Source organism: Nyctibius grandis, chromosome Z (assembly GCF_013368605.1).
Source record: "Nyctibius grandis isolate bNycGra1 chromosome Z, bNycGra1.pri, whole genome shotgun sequence".
Classification (NCBI taxonomy): domain Eukaryota; kingdom Metazoa; phylum Chordata; class Aves; order Nyctibiiformes; family Nyctibiidae; genus Nyctibius; species Nyctibius grandis.
Window position 1 is genome coordinate 24,187,554 of NC_090695.1, and position 21,392 is coordinate 24,208,945.

The 21,392-nt window shown below is 40.4% G+C and overlaps 1 protein-coding gene across 1 annotated transcript; it reads right to left on the reverse strand.

Moving 5' to 3' along the window:
• Positions 1-1,456: 1,456 nt before the first annotated feature.
• Positions 1,457-21,214, reverse strand: LOC137675962 (betaine--homocysteine S-methyltransferase 1). The gene is made up of 8 exons (XM_068422325.1): positions 20,974-21,214; positions 16,823-16,955; positions 11,979-12,097; positions 9,922-10,113; positions 9,179-9,326; positions 8,063-8,245; positions 2,820-3,048; positions 1,457-2,310 (listed from the first exon to the last, which is right to left on the reverse strand). Exons 1-8 carry the CDS (start codon positions 21,010-21,012, stop codon positions 2,136-2,138), a joined length of 1,218 nt encoding a protein of 405 aa, XP_068278426.1. The 5' UTR covers positions 21,013-21,214; the 3' UTR covers positions 1,457-2,135.
• Positions 21,215-21,392: the final 178 nt, after the last annotated feature.

A 21,392-nucleotide genomic window follows, 5' to 3' on the forward strand; every position in this document is an offset into this window, starting at 1 on the left:
TGATCAATAAAGCACTCTGTCAACTTGTTTTCATCCCACTGTCAATTCCTTTCTAAGCCCAGCCTGTGATATGAACAAGGCAGGGATTGTATAGCTTCCCCCTTCGGTCAGCTCTCATTTTGAATGGCTTCAAATAGCTCTTTAAATATTTCTCCTCATTGTTAGTGTCTGTTAAAATTCATCCTTTTTAAACTGGGCATCTAAAAATAAATGCTTAAAATAATATTTGATCATATTTTTAAATACCATGGTTCTTCAATATTCTGTGTTGGGAAGTGAACTCGTTCACTTCAATGCAATTTTTTGCATGTTTGGACAGTTTCAAAAAATCAGTCCAGCTGCTTGTACAGAGTATGATGGTCAAGCTGCATCCTTTGCCACAGGAAGTCCTTAAACTGGTAATGGTTGTTCAAAACACTTCTTTATCAATTGTAGGTTGTATTTTAAGCCACATGCACATGTCTTCAATGCTGTGTGCATTTTGCTGGTGATCAAAGATCTAGTCTTTTTGTTTTACAGATTTTGGATTATTCCACTTTCTGCAGCGGGAACGTCCAGAAGGGTTTAGGAAAGAAAGGAGTTTAATGTAGTGCATATATACTTACATGGGTGTTTTCCAAATAATCTACATTTTAAAATATCCACTTTCTTGATTTGTTTACTTTTGGCTTTCAGGCAGAATCTCCAGCTAGTAACTATTTCAAGCTGTTATAAGCTTGGTGAAGGCAGATAGCTTTTTCTAAAATCTGTCTGCCAATAACAGTCTGAAAAGGATACCTGAAGTTTCCCATTGAAGTGTTGCATAGGTTAATGTTTCCTGAACTGTAGAGTATCAACATGGATAGAAATAATGAAATAAGCTTATACATAAAAAGTAGTCCAAAAAAATCTGCCAACACTAACTTTGAGAATGATATTTTCATAAAGGTAGTGGCTTTAATATAGAATGGGTGGGAATGAGATTCTAGAAAGAAATCTAAGTTGGGTTGGATGGAAATGTGTCCTTTATGGGTTCTAAGTGTAGTGATACCCTTCCTAAGAAAACTCTCCTCAACAAATTCAGTGTACAAATATCCATGGATTTTCTTAACTTAGGTGGACTGATCCATTTCCTAACAGGGTTTTTCACGTCTTCTTATAGCTACGATTCTAGAGTGAATCAGTCAGCTTAAAAAGTCATGGAAAGTTCTACTACTCTTATAAACAGGAGTTATATTTTAGGAAGCTTCAGTTTTTAAGTGCTATTTTGAGATAACCGAGTGTTTCCAATGAGATATCCAGAAATCAGCTGGATCATTTGAAAATTAGTTGTTTACTGGTGGTATGCAATTCTGTTTGAGCTCTTATGACTTAAGGCGTGAAGATAATACAATACTGTTCCATCATATTACTTTTAATTTATTTTATTTTTTTAAGATTTCAGAATACTCTCTTAAGTCTTTTAGTCTCCAGGAGAGTAAATCTTGTGTACATGGTACCTTGAGACAAAAACAGTGAGTTATTTACCTGTCATTTTTCTTTCCTAAAAGTTCTCTGAACCTTTCTCCTGCATACAAGGAATTCCTGCAAGATCTCGTTCTCCTTACATTTTGATTCAAATTATAAGATGTATTTTCCAGTTTACTTTTATTCTCTTGAAGTCAAGAAAGCGACTATAGATAACTGTGTGTCTGAAGCACTGGCAGCATATGTATCCCCGAAGTAACCCTCAACAAATCTTGAGGTCTGAGAAAGCTCCTACATAATCCCCAGCTGAAAAAAGACTCAGGAGTGGAAGTTCATTGATACCGTATTTATAGATGGCTTTTTCTCTTTTCACAGGTGAGTTGAGCCAATTACTACTTTCCATGTATTTCTGTGCCTACCCAATTAATGGCACCTAGCTAACAGAAGCTCAATTATTATGAGAATCCAAAACTCTTTATGACTGTGTATTCTCTAAGCTATTTGTCCAGAGAAAGATTTTGTTATCAAAGTTTGACATATTTAATCTGTAATCACATTCTTTCTGCATTTTGTCTCTTTCATTACATGTTAACTGATAAATCAACAGGTACTCAACTTCACAGGTTTTCTCATCAAGTATGAGATGGCATGTAGCTAAATCATTCTAACATTTACACAACTGCAGTGGATTAGAACTTCTGTTTCTGGAAGAGCTCCTTCAGCTGTTGTTCACTTGTTGCTTCTTTCTGTTGCATCAGCTCCCTGGCTCCTTTGGTCACTCCCCAGCCATCTGGCTTAGACATTGAAGGACAGTATGGCCTGCCTGAAGCAGGCTTCAGATTCTCCCAGTATTCTTTTCTTGCTCTAAAGAAAGAAAAGGAAGTGTAGGGGTTTTTCTAGCACCTCACAATACTAAAGGAAATGTTGCTTAAATCACCTTTGCAAAGGGTCATCTAACTTGGACAGACTGACTTTATATTTAGATACAGAAGTATGAATGAAAGCATGCAGTGAAATGCTACATGCTTAAAAAGTATCTTTTCATCTGTGAAAGGAACACTGTAAGCCACTTACCATTAGGAGCTGTTTTACAGCAGTCTGTTAGTTTTTGATCTTAACTTTCATGAATTATTTTCATATTAATTCAGACCAAATCTTCATTTTAAAGAGGGATGAGAATTTCTGGAGCTCTTCTATTGCCCCTTCACCCCTTTCCCTGCTCCCAATCAGATTTAACTCTTAAAAATTATTAACACATAGAATATTTACAGTGATATTTAGACCTCCATATCAGTCAAGCCAGTCTGCTGCATGGACCAATACAAGCCTTTGCAAGGAGTATGCGGTGTGCTTTCCACTTCAGATATACATACCTTGCTCTGACCCAGGGTTTGGTATGCATGCTCAGGCTACTGCCCCAGCTACCATGTTTCTCAGAAGCTTCTGGCAAAAATCCTCTTTCAGGAGCCAGCTCCTCAGCTATTGCTCGGATGTGATATGGCTCAAAACCACAGCAACCTCCAATGTAACGAATTCCTAAGTCATAGGCCTTTCTTGCATATTTTTGAACATCCCATCTGGTTACAATTCTTGGCTCCAGACCTGCAAAGACATTAATACCTTAAGTTTCTACCATGCTCCGTTTCAGCACATTTTTTGGTAAGAAATCCTGTTGTTGGGATACTTGCACACTGTTGCAAAACCAGTTGTGGATGTAGATGTAAATGTTTCAACTGTCTGAGCTAGAATTAATGATGCAAACTTTCAGAAGTCTAGTGTTTAGATTCTGTTATGCTCTGCTGAGCTATGTTTGTTGTAAGCTTTTTTGGCTTTGTAAAACAGCACCTAGTATCTTCTGAGACTGATCAAGCCCTAAATCACGTGCTTAGGATTCTGCCAGAGTTCCTAGCTGGAGTATTGGAGTACTTTCAATGTTACGCCTGCATTTCTAAAAAGTTCCTAATAAACAATCACTACATGGGAAATCTATTACAGTACTCTAATCTGTGAAAGGAGACAGTATCAGCTTACCTGCAACAGGAATAAGCCTGCTCATTATTCCTCGGGAATGCTTACTACAATTTTTTCCATGATCAGCTAGAGGCAGCCAGTTTTTTCACTGACAGCTGGGATCTGTAGCTATTTCTTAGCCCATCCCTTATTTAGTTGTTATCCCAGCCATAAGCAGCTTGCTGTCTCAAACCACTTTGTTCCTTGTGGAAAGTTCTGTGTGTAGGTAAGTTAGGATGAAATCTTTATTTTGAAACCTTGTCCCTGTTGCAGGTTGTGGTGAGCAGAGTGAACAGATAACAGAGCTGAGAGGAAGGACTTGTGGAAGGAAAGGAATAGAAAGTGAGAAGAAGAAGGAAAAGCATACCTCAAAGGGAAGGAGGCACAAGAGTGGCAGAACTGGAAAGAAAAGACCAGGAACTGAAGAAGAAACTTTAAAGGATAAAAATACAGGAATAAAGGAATAAAAACCCTCCCACTTCTTTATGCACATCTGCAGGAGATGAATCAGTACGATTATCAGGTGAGTGCAGCATGATGTCTGTGCACTAAACACTCCACTGGGTGAAGAAACCATGGTGAGGTAGTAAGGCTCCAGTAACAGAGCAGAGAGGTAGGATTCTTCTCTCTACGTCCTTTCCCAAAAATGCCTAACATGCAAGAAGGCGATACAAAGCAGATCTACTCTAAGTCCAATGGGTAGTTAAGAGATAGGTTCAGAAAATAAAAAGCAGAAGGAAAAAAATGAAATGTTCTTAAACAGAAAATTATTGGTCTCAGAGGGAAAGACTGGACAAAGGAAAAGTAGATGGTCTAGTATCAGAAGGAAAACCAGATGAAGCTATCTTAGAAAGCTGTTTAAATAAAAGTGAGCTTGTGTACAGTCCTGCAGATGTGAGAGCAAGCATTATTTCCTTGTCTCTCACATATCATTAAAAAGGTAATGCAAAATTGATACAAAATGATCAACAGTAAGGATGAAACACCTTGCACTCAATTTATACCTGCATGAGCAACTAAACTCCAGGGGAACAGTACAGAGTGTTTCCCTGTCTTCTCCATCACCCATCATGTCACAATCCACAGAACCTGATGAGATGCATCTGAGGGTCCTGAGGGAACTGGCAGATGAAGTTGCTAAGCCACTATACCTCATATTTGAAAAGTCGTGGTAGACTGGTGAAGTCCCCACTGACTGAAAAAGGGGAAACATAACCCCCATTTTTCAAAAGGGAAACAAGGAAGTCCTGGGGAACTACAGGCCAGTCAGTCTCACCTCTGTGCCCAGCAAGATCATGGAGCAGATCCTCCTGGAAACTATGCTAAGGCACATGGGAAATAAGGAGGTGATTGGTGACAGCCAGCATGGCTTCACTGTTAAAGAAAATTGGCAAACCATGCCTGACAAATTTGGTGGCCTTCTATGACAGGGTTACAGCGTTGGTTGATAAGGGAAAAGCAACCGATGTCATCTACGTGGACTCGTGCAAAGCATTTGACACTGTCCCGCACATCCTTGTCTCTAAAATGTACAGGCCTGGATTTGATGAGTGAACCAATCGGTGGATAAGGAATTCGCTGGATGGTTGCACTCAAAGAGCTGTGGTCAACAGCTTGATGTCCAGGTGGAGACCAGTGACAAGTGGTGTCCCTCAGAAGTCCATATTGGAACCAGTATTATTTAACATCTTTGTCAGGGACATGGGCATTGGGATTGAGTGCACACTCAGCAAGTTTGTGGACGGCACCAAGCTGAGTGGTGTGGCTGATACTCTACAGGGAAGGGATGCCATCCAGATGGACCTTGACAGGCAGGCTCATGTGAACCTCATGAAGTTCAACAAGGCCAAGCGTAAGGTCCTGCGCCTGGGTTCGGGCAATCCCAAACATGGATATAGGCAGGCTGATGAGTGGATTGAGAACAGCCCTGCAGAGAAGGATCTGGGGGTATTGGTGGATGAAAAACTGAATATGAGCCGGCAAGGTGTGCTCGCAGCCCAGAAAGCCAATGGCATCCTGTGCTGCATCAAAAGAAGCGTGACCAGCAGGTCAAAGGAGGTGATTCTGCCCTTCTACTCTGCTCTGGTGAGTAGAGGAGTAATGCATCCAGCTGCGGGGGTCGCAGCATAAGAAAGACATGGACCTGTTGGAGGAGGTCCAGAGGAGGGCCACAAAGATGATCACGGGGCTGGAGCACCTCTGCTATGAGGAAAGGCTGAGAGAGTTGCAGTTGTTCAGCCTGGAGAAGAGGCTTCAGGGAGACCTTATTCCAGCCTTCTAGTACTTCAAGGGGGCCTACAGGAAAGCTGGAGAGGGACTTTTTACAAGGACATGTAGTGATAGGGCGAGGGGTAATTATTTTAAACTGAAAGAGGGTAGATTTAGATTAGATATCAGGAAGAAATTCTTTCCTGTGAGGGTGGTGAGACACTGGAACAGGTTGCCCAGAGAAGTTGCGGATGTCCCTTCCCTGGAAGTGTTCAAGGCCAGGTTGGATGGGGCTTTGAGCAACCTGGTCTAGTGGAAGGTGTCCCTGCTCATGGCAGGGGGGTTGGACTAGATCTTTAGGGTCCCTTCCAACCTAAACCATTCTATGATTCTATGAATCAGTCCTCGTGCTTCAGGACTGTAAGGACAGCAACAACCTAACCTTTCTGAAGAAATAGGGATAGACCCCACCATAAAAAACAGACACACATGTGGTGAAGCATAGTGATTGAAAACAAGCAGTATTCTGTGAAAAGAAGTTGCCACATAGATGACATTTTGTGGAATTTTCCTGTTCCTAAAATTGACTAGCATTCTATTTTCCATGCCTGTCAACACATTTCTTTTCTTGGCTTTATTCAGAATTAAATATCTATAGCTTAACAGTTTATGTTAATATTTATAGTAAAACGAGATGAAAATTTTCATCAGTTTTTGATGAGAAGACTGTAACCTGCTCCTAGATTTAGCCCCTCTATAATCTACTCTTGAGATAATTGGGTATGCTTTGGCTGACTGGGACATTTCTTTCTAAAACATTGTCCTTGCTTAACTGGTGATATTTCAGAGCAATTGCAGTAACAGAGAAGGCAAAACACAGAAAACTGGAAAAAGTTCTACAGATAAATAAATGCTGCTGCATCTAGATGCTGGAGTTTGCCAATACAACATAGCAAATGCTTTTCTAGAAACGGAGATGTTGTTGGCCTGTACAGAGGTTATGCACACTTCAAATATCTAAACACCTCTTTGTGCATATTGCCTTCCACAAGAAACAGAGTGAACTAGGTCATTTTGACAATGATTTACCAAACTGCTTATCTGCTGTCAAGTGATCAGTTGCTTTTTCTGGGTATCGAAAACATTCACAAAACCAGCCTTCTCCAATTGAGAAAATTTTCTGAAAGCTGAGCTCTCATACAGATTGCATGTAACATACAAGCCAAGAACTGTAACAAACGAAACTGGTCCTTCAATTCACTTGATTACTTACTGCATCTGTTCTATCTCTTTTTTTGCTTGCAATCAAAGGAGTTATATGAAGGAATGAATAGGATAAATGAGTTCCTAACACTTTTAAACATCCCAGAATATTTTCAGAACTCAGACATGTTATTATCATTTAATGAATACCTCAGGCTCATGCTTTAATCTCTTTCCTTCGCTTATGTAAAGAAAGGACTTTAAAAAAAACAAATCTTCCTGAAAATCACATTTATCTCTCAAATTTTTGCTACAAATTCAAGTTTCAAATATTTTAATACCTTATTTTATAATCCGATCTTGAAAAGAAGAGTGTAGGATACCTGAAAATGAAAGCATTTTTCTAATAGTTTTAAAACATTTAGGCTGATTTTGTCCTCTTATCTTAAAGGCATGTGATCTTCTACATCCCAGGTGGAGATGAGCCCTAAATACCCAAGCCTTAATACACATAAACTGGCTGAAACCTTAAGTCTTTGTAGAATTTCTCCTGAGCATGCATGTGATAAAGCCATCTCCAAACTGCTAAACCATTTATGAGCAACATCAAAGAACATATTCCCTCTTCTGGTTTCTCTCTAATCCCGCTTATATTAGACAATTACACTTGCAAGACTGAACCATTATGAATGCAATAATCAAGCACCTATATCCAGTTCTGCATATGCATGGTACAGTAAATCCCTATGCAGGTAAACATTATAGGGCTTGTGGGATAGATGTCACAACCTGAAACACTGGGGAGCTCCAATGCAAAAGCATTTAAGTTCGTGTTTTTTTTAGTGTATTTGCTCTTGTTCATTTCTTTGAACAGTTTACAGCTGTCCTGAGCAAGGCTCTATAGCACAAGGAAGAACTACATTCTTTAACTGAGTTTATGTTGTGGCACTTTAACTGTTTTCATCATAATTTCACTTTCAGTCACATGCTGTGTTACTACTGAAATAGTCTCACTATGTGGATGATCTTTAATCTGACATTACACTGCAATCCCTCTATGGAAAATACCATACATGATAATTGGGACTGATTGTATTGTATAGAAGGACAACTTGCAGCTTCAGCTTTACTAAAAGCTGGGGGAAAAAAGGAACAGACAATTAAAAAAAAAACCAAACAGATACCCTTGTCTTACCAAAGGGAAATTCTGGAAGATCAATAAAACCCTGCTTTCCACAATCAGGTGTATGGAAAGCAAGTGGTTGGGACATCAGGTGGGCTTTCAGGTTAGCAGCCTGCAAGCCCTCTTTCATCAGTTTCACGGTTTCCAGGGCAGTATCTGGATCAAAATGGCAGTTGACTCCAACAATAGAAGCACCTAGGAAGAGGAAAATAACTTCAAGTCACATGTCCCCAGGAAGCAGGAGGTGAAAGTTCTTAGCCACACCACTCCAAAAGCAGAGCAGTCCATCTTTACACCAGCATTATGAAAACAAGGCAGTTGGGTTAGAGCCAGCATCAACTCTCCTGAGGTTGGTCATTCCATTTACATCTCAGTTGCATTCCTCTTTACCTTCTTGATGATGAATCACATCTCCCACTCTCATACAGTTGCTTTTCTTATCAGTACTTAATCAATGAAGACTGATTATGTATAGCCACATATGCAAATAGCTAGCAGGTTCCTAACACAGCTTTTTTGGCCTTGCAAAGGCAGACCTGACACAGGTTCTGCCTTTGGATTTCAACTCTAACTCCAAAAGAAAAGAGTAGTTCAGAACAGATATAATAAACACCTGTACCATCATTCATCATGCCCCTGATTAATTTCTTCTGCTCTTCCCCTTGTCCAGCAGAAAACACAGCCTTTGATAGGCAAAAAGATTAATTTTTTCAGCTTCTTATTCTTTCATCCTGGATTTGAACTGTGCTCCATACATCTCTAAAAACATGAGCAGAGAATCAAAGGTGGCTCAGATTCTGCTTATGTTTCATAATTGTGAACCCAGAATTTGGGGTTGGCTCTGTAAGCAAATTTGAGTAGGTTTAGGATTTTACTCTATTCAGTATCAGCTGCCTGTGGCTATGGCTCCCAATACCATCGTGGTTAACAAGGATTTCATAGCTGCATTTTCATATGTTTTTTACAAGACTGCTCTAGTACAGTACACATAACTTTCCTACAGCGTCAAAACTTTTGTCAGATATACTTGGGAAGCTACCTACTTGAGATATATATCCATTTATGTCAATAATTAAGGACTTTACTTTGTTCCATACTTTTAAAGGGCATGTTAGACCAGATTCTTACCAGCCTTTACCAGTTGGACAGCACATTGTCCAGGGGGCACACCATGCATATCTCCTTCTGGACCAATGCACATCGTAGCTGCAACTGGCTTTCCAGATTCTTTTAGAACTTCAACTGCCCAGACAGCCTCTTCAACATGTTCAAAATACTGAAAGAAATTAAAACTGGACTACTTTTGTTTCTTGGAGGTGAAGCATAAACACATTAATCCAGACCCCAAATTCACCAGCAATACAACGACTTGATTATTTTCTGATTTACACTAACAGAATACATTTGAGTTCAGTGACCACACAGTTAAAAAAGGATTTTAAAAAGTCAGTAAGTAAAACTAAATAAAAAATAATGATACTCTTGTTTCAGAATAAGAATGCCCATACAGGAAGTTAATCAGCAATTTATCCCCAAAGAACTATTTTCATCTGGAAAAGTCACCTTAGGTTGATTGCTTACAGTGTATGGGAGGAAATAGGAACTAGTCAAGATCACATTAATCTATCCTCTTTGTACCAGTACAGAATTTGACTTGACCAAAGTAGAAATTTAGGTTTCAAGGTCCTATTCTAGGATGCTTCCAGATACTGCTGTGTATTTAGAAGAATACCTGATACTACTGGAATAAAAGTATAACAGAAAATTTTAAAGGAGGAAGCAATATATACTTGTATTCCCTAAAGCAGACTAGACATCTTAAAGTTAACGCTGTGCCAGCTGAAGGCACGTACTTTTTTTTTCAGATTTACCTCGGCAATTAGGAAGTCCACATTCTTCTTCATAAAGACATCTAGTTGCTTTCGAAAGGCTGCTTTAACCATTGCTTTATCCTTGCAGCTTAAGTATGATGGTGTTTGACTGACTCCTCCAGCCACTAAAGCATCGCCTTCATTAGCCACTTCTATTGCAATGTCACAAGCAGCTTCATTCACTTTCTGGCACTGTATGAATATAGATTACGTCAGTTTTACCTGGTCAGAGATATGCATGCAATTTCAGAGCACAAAAAGAGTCAAAAGCCGTAATGGCTTCTTCATATTCTTTTATAATGTAAATGAATTTTTAAATAATATTGATTAGGAAGATCAGCATCTTTCAAAAAAATAACAAACATTAGGAAACAAATTTCTTGACACCTCTAAGTTATCATATTATCAAATATTGCAAGAACATATTACCTTTAATACATCTTACACAAATAGTCTATAAAAAGCAAATATTTGGTGTGAAGTGGAATTTTCTTTGCCTCTTAGAAAATAAGTCAGTTACACTTAAGTGTATGCTTTTATTCTGAGATTTTGTGGGTGGTAAACAAAATATATAGTAATTTAAATTGCTTTTTCATTCTTTTTTTAAATGTATTTTAGTATTTTGATAATTTTCAAAATTTAAGATATAATATTCCTACAGAGTTATTTAAGGCATTTAAAAAAAGGTATCATTAATTATCTGATGTTAAAGTTACAAATTTAAGAATAGTGAAGGGAAACTTATCACTCTATATGATTAATTAATCACCTAGACTGAAAGAAACATTCCCTCTATACCTAAATCAGGATGACTAGAACAGCTTGTGAAAAAGGGGTTAAGCTGGGGAAAAAATATTTTGGGAAAAGAATCATTATTTGGGATAGATAACAAGTACTGATTAGAGCAGGTTTCTCTGCAGCCCATGGACTACTTAGAATCTACATAGGTTTCTCCCAGCTGAAGTTTTCCACGTCTGCCTCAAAACACAGATTTTTAAGGCTATTGCTGACAGATTGTCTTCCATTTGCACTTGTGCTCAGGTACGTGTTTAGGAATTCCGGGAGGTGGAGCCATAAACCAGTTAAAGCCTTGAGGAACCTGCTTCTAGAACTGGCAGCAAATCAATATTGAAAGCTTTGCTGTAATGCATTCCCAGTACCAGGTGGTCTCCCAGCCTTCCTTACAATTTTGCACGGCAGCAACAGTTGCAGCATGGCTTGTTCCAGAGGCACTGTATTTCTGGGACTACCACTTCAGACATTTCAATGTTGCATCTATTGAATGTAAAGGTACAGCATTTCAGATAAATTTGGTCGTATGACATTTGGTATGACCTCTTAATTAAGCATCAAGTGTTTCCCTAGTGTCCAGATTGTTCTAATTTCTGACTTGGGATACCTCCACAGATATAAAGATATCCCTTCCTCCCTGCCTCCTGGAGAATGTTCTCTATTTCGCAAAGGTTGAAATAGACAATAGGACCAAAGGGGAAAGCATCACAGAAAACACTCAATGGCAAACCTTCTAGTCTCAAAGGAACTGTCTAGAAATGTTTGTGCAAGAAGTCCCAGTGGAGCTGGGGCCTGTGTCTAGTGAACACACCCAATATCCTACAGCTCCTTTGTATAGCGGGTAAGAGAACACCGACACGGTACTTCTGTTGCTCTAACAGATTACCATTACACACGAGAAGGGGAATATTGACCACAGTGTATGCCTTGGATTTTTCAGTTGTTACTTTATTGAAGATGTGGTTCTAAAAAACATTCCATTCTCATTAGCCACTCATTATTCTCTAGGATTCTGCACCATTTTTGCAGTTGATTTGTTTCTCTGGATGTTAAAGCATTTCTTTTTCTTTTTAACTGATGTTGCTCTCTATGCATTTAGTCCTCCCTATACTCTGTATCAAAACTCCAGTTTCCTCATTCTTTGGTCCTCAAGTATACCCAAAACTGTTATGACAAACTGTGAAAGTACTTGATAATCTCTCTACTAAACCTTTTGAAATGAATCCATTTATTTAATATCTGCATCAAAACAGAGTTTTACTCACACTTATTTTCTCAGCTACATAATTGCCCCTGTTCTCTAGTTTGTCTTCACTGGCATAAAAGGTGAATGTCTGCAGAACACTGGATCCAGCTCTGAGGAATTCCCGGTGAAGCTCACGAACTGCCAAGAATTAAAAGAGACAAAGAAGAGATGTTTGGTACAGTTATTACTGTTGTTATCCCAAAATTAAATGTTTCTTGAAGTAATGCTACTGTAAAATAAGTGATACTGTGTTTACTAGAAAAGTTATTATGAGAGAGTAGAAGCAGTACCCCAGTCTGCGTAGAACTCCTTTTTTCTCACTCGCACAATATTAGGTAGAAAACTTTCTCCTTATTTATTCTCTGCTAAGAATGAGTGAAGATTTCTATTTAGTTTATCAGTAGATTCAGTTTTGCATGCTAGCTTGCCTATCTTCAACTTTCTGCAGACCTTCAGATCTCCAAATTTCTCTTTATAGAACTGCATAGTGGTTTAGGAAGGGAAAGCAGGCATCTGACAAAAGCACACGAAAGCATAACAAGGAATACCAGACAAAAAGATCATCAAATGAAAAAGCCATATTATCTTAGCTTCTCGACTATGAAGAAGAAAACAAAAGAAAGTATTGTGGCAACAAATTAAGGGACAAGATGATATTTATATGGAAGAATAGAGTGTTCCATTACCTCCTCTATTTTGTGCTTTCTAGTTTTTTCCCCCCTACAAAACTCCAGCTGAGTCTAGTCAGCCAAAAGCAAAGCTCTACTTTGCTAAATACAGCCTTTATTAAAAGATTATTTGTTGCTCCAGAAAAGTGACTCACAACACAGAGTTAATTCTTCTCATAATTCAGCACACAGTGATTTTACTACAGAGGTAACACTGCTTTTGAAGGAAAGGTTGTCATTACTTTTAATGGACAAATTTCCTACATTAGGACTTTGGAAACAGGCTCTGTAATGATAGTTCTGTCTTCATCGCTGTAAGCAGTACACTGCAATTGCCACAGCAGGAACAAAACAGGAGCTGTCAATTGATTTTATATGTATACCCACAGAACAATAATTATAATAATTTCTAGAACACTACTGATCATGTAAAACAGAGTTAAAATGCTCAACAGCTTATAGCAAATACAGGAATAATTTATTCGCTAGATACTGTACACAGACACAAGAACACTGCAGTTTCTGTGGCACATGCTTGGAAAAGTTTTCCTGAAGTCCTGGTTTTTCATACCTCGTTGTCTACAGATAATCTGTGTCATTAGAGAAATGTGTGAATGTGTCACGAGAATAAAATTACCCCCTTCAGCTGCAACAAACACAGCCTTCTATGCCAGAGAAGCGCAAACAGCAGTTTGAGTTGCTAGAGTCCATCTGCATACATGCAAGCACGTCTGCTTTCAGTGAAGGAAACGTGTACTGTCTGCTTTTTTCTACTAGTACAGTTTATAATTTCTAATTACAGCCTTGGGTAACCACTGCGTCATTTAACACAATGATTCTTTTCCCAGCAGTCACAAAGACCTATGCAGGAACATAGATTATAGCAGAGCTACAGTTCAAAAGTCCCTGGAATCTGCCTGAACTACCAGCATCAAATTTCAGTCTTACAACCTTTACTCATAGTCAAAGCACTCCTGGTGCAGGGAGTATTTTTTTTCCCACAGCATTAAAATAGGCTACTGATTCCAGCTGAAAGGGCTGTCTCTGTACATTTCTATTGTTCTGTAGTTTGTTTTTCTGTTCTACCCCATGAGAAATCGTTGATGAAAACTAGTCAAGAAATGGGAAAGGAAAAAAAGAATCTACAAATATTTTCCACAAATGCTTTATGACATTTCCATAATAAACCAGATTTCTTTACCCCCGTGGTTAGTGCTCTTTAAATATGGTTCTTGCACTCCTAGAAGAATGCTTGGGATTTGTGTGAATAAGGATGGTCACATAGGTAGGCAAATGAAACATAATCTAACACATATGAATAAGGAACTTTATATCCCAAATTATCAGGTATGTGAACAGGAGACTCTTGAATGGGTCTACGTTTTGAGGGAAATAATAGTGTTATAAATATCAGACTGAATCTCATTCAACCCCAGACAAACCTCTTTTAGCAGTAGAATATATTGTTCCTATTATCAAGCCCACAGCAGTCTGCACTATCAAAAAACCCAAACTGTTCTGTAATTTACTTCTTGTGACTTCCAGCACGTTACTGAAGCTGTGTTTTCCTCCACTATTTGAGAAATGGGGATAACAGCCACACATGAGGCTAAACAATTATTAACAATTTGATGCATTTTAGGAGTCGGATGTGTAATACTGAGTTTTCTTTTCAATCCACCATAAGTTGGACATTTCACAAACACCACAGACTTAAGATAACAGGACATTGGGGCAATAAGTGCCTATGCATATTGCTCACTACAGAGCAATACCTGACCTAGCTCTGAAGAAATATTTATATCCCATTTCTAAACTTGTCAGTCTGGCAAAACTTCTCCTCTCTTGTAATGGGGATAGTGGCCTTGAACTCACTCTCCCCCACCCCCATTCCTTACTGCATTCTCAGAACCTCCCTCCTTTTCCCTTCTTCCTTACAAAGACAAGAAGGTCTGGTAGTTGTGTGGTTTTTACACCAGCCGGCTCAGCCAGTTGCTGCTTCTGTTCTTTACACCTGCTTTCAAAGTAACATGACCCTTGTGCATGCAGGAGCAAAAGCAATAATGGAGCAGAGGCAGCACACTGCACTACAAGAAATGAATACATTTCCAGTGAAGGGTGTATTTATAGATAGCCTATAAGGGGCTTATAAAAATTTTATCACTATGTTACAGTCATGAGCAATATGTTCTAGCAAATCAGTAGCAATTCTTAGAAGGCTGGATTTTAACTGATCACTTATTTAAAGCAAATCTGTGTGGCAATTTAGCCTATTTAAGCCATCTGCAACTGCCTCTATGTAAGGCAATGTCTTGCATTCCCCATGGACTGAGACCTGTACTTCCTGAAAGTACATGTTGGGAGGGTCAGGGCTTTTGAGGTACAAAATAAGTAAGCAAAAGGGAAATAAAGAGCATGGGATAAGCACTATGACTTGTAAGATTGTCTGTGTAGGGGCAGACAAAGGTAGAGGTGGAGAGAAACAGAGAGAGAAGTAATGGGATGTCTTTTGGGAATCAGAATCACAGAACCAATCAGGTTGGAAGGGACCTCTGGGATCATCGAGTCCAACCATTGCCCTGACATGACCATGTCAACTAGACCATGGTACTAAGCGCCATGTCCAGTCTTTTCTTAAACACATCCAGAGATGGTGATTCCACCACCTCCCTGGGGAGCCCGTTACAATGTCTAATGATGCTTTCTGAGAAGAAATTCTTCCTAATGTCCAACCTGAACCTCCCCTGGCGAAGCTTGAGGCTACGTCCTCTTGTCCTATCACTAGTTGCCTGGGAGAAGAGGTCGACTCCCACTCCACTACAACCTCCCTTCAGGTAGGTGTAGACTGCAATAAGGTCACCTCTGAGCCTCCTCTTCTCCAGGCTAAACAACCCCAGCTCCCTCAGTCGTTCCTCATAGGTCATACCCTCCAGACCCTTCACCAGCTTGGTCGCCCTCCTCTGGACTCACTCCAACACCTCAACATCTTTCTTGAAGTGCGGGGCCCAGAACTGGACACAGTATTCAAGGTGTGGCCTCACCAGTGCTGAGTACAGAGCGACAATCACTTCCCTAGACCGGCTGGGAAGATGAGAGTCAGCAAATTAGGTCATCACCCTTTAAACCTTTGCTGGAGCTCTGCATTATCTAAGGCTGTCCGTGACCCTAAGTTAGGCGTGGTACACATAAAGTGACACTTCAAGGCTAAGAAGGATTAGGATGAATAAATAGGTAAGGTGTACAAAGCAATGTAATAGAGAAGGCTAAGATCTCTCTCCTTACTCCCCTCCTCTTCCTCCATCCCCCTGTATAGAGGAAAAAGACTAATTTGGAAGTGCAAACACAGAACAAAGAAATCTTTTTTCCCCAGGATAGTCTGAATTGGCTTGTGGGATTAACTGCACATCATATTACTAGGGCAAATGCTTTCTTGTAATGAAGCATACATAAATAGATAACAGCATCTGCTTTTGCACTGTTTATGCTAAGCACTATCATCTTTAAGATGGAAGGCATAGAATGATTGCTCATTTTGTCTCCCTCCACTTTAAGAGAGCTACTCCATTAAATGTTCATTGCAATTCTTAAGTTCTTACGAGGTTTCTCATTCCCCATTTCACAGTGGAGCCAGATACATTAAATACTCCTCTTCCGTTCCACTGTTTATTAAAAGCTGCTATTTTCCTGAAAGAATTAATAAACAAACTATATTTAAATTTATAACAATATAAAAGTCCTAGAACGGCTAGAACACAACAAAACAGATAGTTAACTCCAGAATTCTTTTCACAAGATGTTTTAAATTATAAGCTTTATATCAGCTCAAGGGCAGACTGGACAGATCCATGAGAAGGAAATCACTGAATGTTATTAAATGCAAAGATACCACATCTGCATCAAAAAGTCCCTGGGCTGCAAATTATTGAAGACTGGGAGAGCATTCTGGAGAGGTATCACTATATGTTTGGACTACTCATATTCTTACTCAGCCAACTGCTTTTGGCCACTGTTAAGAGCAAGAAAAAGGGATAAAATGAGCATTTAGTCTCTAGATTCTTAGGCTGTTCTTAAGTGTAATTCTACAGTGTCAAGGAACACTTCTATTTAAAAAGCTACTGCAAGTTCCTATATACTTATTATTTATCCAACTATGTTTACATGCACTACAGGATTACAATTTCCCACTAAAACTGACCTGCTTCTGGGTGTTCTACCGTTGCTTCAGGAGTCCAAGGCCCAGCTTTGACGTATCCCCTCTTTTCAAGAGCAAAGACAAATCCTCCGTCTCCAATCACAATTTCTCCAGCGTCTAAGCGCTCTAGAATACCCTGAAGAAAGCAGGAGAAAAGATTAACAATTACAGTTCTTCAGTTTTGTGGGCTTCTTTTGTCTTTGTTGCCATTTCCTGTATTTGCAAAGCAGACATAAATATTTGTGGGCTACCAGAAACATCTTTGCCATAAGAATAAAAAGTAATCTATTTCCTTCTTGAAATTATCTTTAAAGAATGGTAGATGGTCTGTTTTGCAACATAAGGCTTTAATATGTGCATATATATTACATAAGACTTTCCATTAGTCAGTTTTATTGTATTCCAGAGATACAGTCCCCAGAACTGGAAGTCAATGGTCCAATTCCATTCCTATGAAATAAAACACCATCTTAAATTCTCCTGTAAAATATAAGAGAAACTTCTTAAAATGAAACACTAGTATCACCAGCCTCTTTATTAGCTCATTTGCTCCTTAGCTACGAATGCTATCTTGACAGAGCCTCAGCACAAGTAGCTTGTGACACAAGATGGCACAGCAGGCATCATAGAAAAGTAAGCATGTAACATCTTCCTACCAAATAAGACACATCGCAAAATGCTGGCCTCCATTTTCTGACGGACTTTTTACTGGCCTGGGTTTGCTACCTAGACTTACAAAATGCAAGAAAACCCTGCTTGTTTCACACAGCCCTGAAATGTTTTAAGATGCCAAATTACAAACGTTACAGTACCCAGTGATTAACCTTGCTTCTGCCTTGAACTCCATACTAATAAAAGGAAAGTGGTAATTATTTTTTTTTATAAAATGGAAAAACATGACAACAACATATATTGGTTGCACTTAATATGTATTATTTTTTTGATTCCTTTCATTGGTTTGTTCAAATTTCCCAGAAACGTACCTTGCTATTACACTAAATAGTACTAGTTTCTGCAACTGGATTACAACCATCGTTCTGTTTACTTTAATAAGTGGATGAATGCAGACCCATTACATTAACAAAGGTAGTGGGTACAGGAAAAGAATTAATCAAAGGTAAGATCAAAATTTTCCTCCATAGTTATCTTTTCTTGATAGCACACTAGCATTTCTGTAGTTGAAATCTGAGGGAGTAGGAAAAAGAAAAGCCTTGTGGACATAGAGTTGAATGTGGTTTTCATGCTGAGAGGAAGCATTTTTTAAGAATTAGCCTCCAACCTTTAGTAGATTATTTTTCTTGATAATTTCTCCTTCATTAATTCAATTATCTCACACCATAGATCCAGAAAATCAAACACTTGTAATGTCTCGGCACCACCCTTTAGGCGGGATAAGAATATGCCTTTCCAACAAGAGGGAGCACTGTGCCAACTATGCCAGTTCAGTCCAAGCACAGCAGTGCAAGGCTACTTGGAGGCTACAGAGCCTGGCTGAGAGGGTCAGCATTTTTGGCTCAGGCACTGACACAGCAACAAGGCGATGGGACTTCTCTGTACAGTGCTGCTGTGCAGATACATGAGCTTGGCCAAGTGTTGGCTTGCAAATCTCTGCATCACATTCCATTACACATTGTGGACTTGACAAAATACTGACCTGATTAACTTCAATAAAGAGTGCAAGCTTTTATCTTTATTTCAGCAGACCAGGGCAAGACTCAGTCTGCAATACTCAATCTCCAAAACTCAGTCATTTTCAATGAGTCTACCAGTCATGCCTGTCTACTAGGGCAATTCTGTTCTAAGTGTAAATGTCAGGAGGCTTTGTAAAGATTGTGTTTGCAATTAACTAATTTGCAGTTGTAACACAATGCTTTAAATGGGGCCAGAGAAAGGCACCCAAGGGATCACTGGTTGAGTCCCTGCTTCCTCTGCCTGCCAAGGAATCTTTTATAGATGGAGCCTGCTTCAGAAGCTTAATATGCAGTGCACAGGAGTACGGAGGGAAAAAAATCTTTAACATACAAGCAGCCTCAGTCATTGCTTGTTAACTGAACATTGAGTAACAGATACATGTTGACATCATATATAGATATTATATTTAAATGCACTACAACTAACAGGTTTTTTTCTTGTAACAGCTCACTTAGAGGATTTAACAGCAGTTCTGCTTCACAGTTCTAGCTTTTTAAAACTACATTTTAAAGTAATCTTCACTTTTGACACATAGAAGCAACATAAGCCATTACTGAACAGACTATGGCACCTTAATACATAACATATTGTTATATATTAAACCTAGTATCAGGGCATCTAATAGCAGGTGATGTAACTATAAAGCACAAAGTACTTAGTATAAACTTACTTTGTCAGTTCAGATTGGCTTAAAATGCAAATAACGTTTTGCAAATATTATAGGTCTGACATCATCTCTTCACACCATTTTTACTTTATTTATACTGGGTAAAATACCATTGGTTCAACCAGCATACAGCTAACAAAAGTTCAGCATCAACACTGTTTTGTTCTGCCCCGGAGCCCTACAGCTGTGTGCTCATGCCCAATCCAGATCAAAATTGTACTGTCAGGTGATCCAAAGGTACACAGATCTGGTATTAAATAACAAGAAATAGTATCTGTAAAGAGTTAACCAAGGCTTTTTTGAGCCATGCTTTTTTTCACTGCTTTACTTTTGCTATCATGAATGAAGTTGCACCACATAGTCCATACATCTATCCATGGAAAGAGTGCCAATGTCTGTATGAAGATATTCCCTCAACCACCTTTAGGAAGGTAACTGAACCATATAAGTAAAAAGCCTGCTTCGTCTACTATATCCTACCTTTCCATCAGTGGAGAGAAAAAAAGCGTCTCAAAACAACTATTCAGATCTTAAGTGAGCCCTCAAGAGAAGTTTATCTCTGTCCATTGCCTGTAGGGGGAACTTACGGCAATTGCATTCTGCTAGGTGTCCGAAGTTAGGTGGCATGAGTATGTGCCAAAATATAAAAAGCAGAACAAATACCTCCCCACTTCCTTCCTTTATAATTGATTTACCTGAAAAGCCTAGAGCTCATAGACTTGCCCCCATATCCTTCTGTTCTCTTACTCTAGACTTACGTGCTACACATAAAAAAGAGTAAAACCAGTTCTGAGTAAGAAGCGTCCTGTTAATGATAGTAGTGTCTTTCTGAATGGAATACAGAATATGTGATTCCACTGACCTTCCCAAGTAGCAGTGCAGGGTAGCAGTACTGGTATATGTCAGAGAGTTTGATTTAGACATTGCTCATATGTTTGCCTTAATGGCCAGAATAGCTGATGCCTGGACAACTCTTTATACTGGCTTATTTCTTTAGCTAAATGAGGGGGCAAAGGTCATGCATATATTGGAGACTGCACTCATATTACAAACACTGTTGGTATTTATTCATATAAATCAAGGGAAGAGCAATTTGAGGCTTTTAAATAGAGTTGGCAGGATGCTGGAGACAGAAATCCCATCCAATGACAGTTTATGCTTAAAATATTTACAATTTTAATGTGTTGCGAGAACTTCTTAGTTTGCATATCAAATAATACTAAGCAAAATGGTTTTGAACTTTGGTAGATCCAGTCTATGCATTCAGAGAAATCAAAATCTTGTGAGCTGTTACAGTATTAAGTTCGATCTAATCCATCTGTCTCGTAACTGTGTGCAAATGTCTTTAACGGCTCGATGATGAAGAGGTACAGTTATTACCGTGGCTTCACTTTAGCTTTTCACAACATAACCTTACCTGCAGAAACAGAGTGCCTTACCGGGAGGTTAACAAGCGCGGCCCGCGGGTTGTGCCGGTTTAGCAGCAGCTCCCCAGGAGAGCCCCCGGCCAGGACCCGGAGGCGGCGCGGGAGCCACCGGGCGCGGCGCCGGGCGCAGCGGCGCCACGGCCCGGCCCAGAGTCGAGCTCTGCCCTGTGCTGCTGCGGGGCTCCCGCCGTCCCCCGCAGCACCGGCGCGGGGCGGCCGCTCCGCTACCGGCCGCTCCCGTCGGGGCAGCGCCCGCACCGCGGCGGGAGCACCTCTCCCAGCGCTCGCCGCTGCCCCCACGCCGGGCAGCGGAGGGGGACGGTCCCAGGGGACCGGGGCTGAGCTGGAGAGGGAGATGGGGGAATTACCCTTTTGCCCTGTTTCGTGGTCTTCCCGATCGGCAGCATCTTCCTCGCCCAGGGTCGCTGGCTGCCCGCGTCTGCCCCTACGGCTCGGCACGAAGCACAAGACAGCCCGAGCCCTCAGCCCGCACTTTTATAGCCCGGGGAGGAGGCGGGCCGCGGTGGGCAGCGCTGCGGGAGACACCCCTGGCCGGGCCGGCCCCTGACCCCGCGGAGCTCCCTGGCATGGCCCGGGGCTGCCCCGCGCCTTCCCGCCGCCTGGCTCGAGGCCAGGAGGCGCCCGGTTGCTCCCCCGGGCTGCCCTCTCAGCCAAGGGGCGGGCCGGCGCCCTCCTCCGTGAGGGCTGGCCTCGGCGGGGGCAGGGACGGGACGGCCGCTGGCGGGCGAGGCGCGGAGCCAGCGCCGTCCATCCCTGCTGCCGGCGG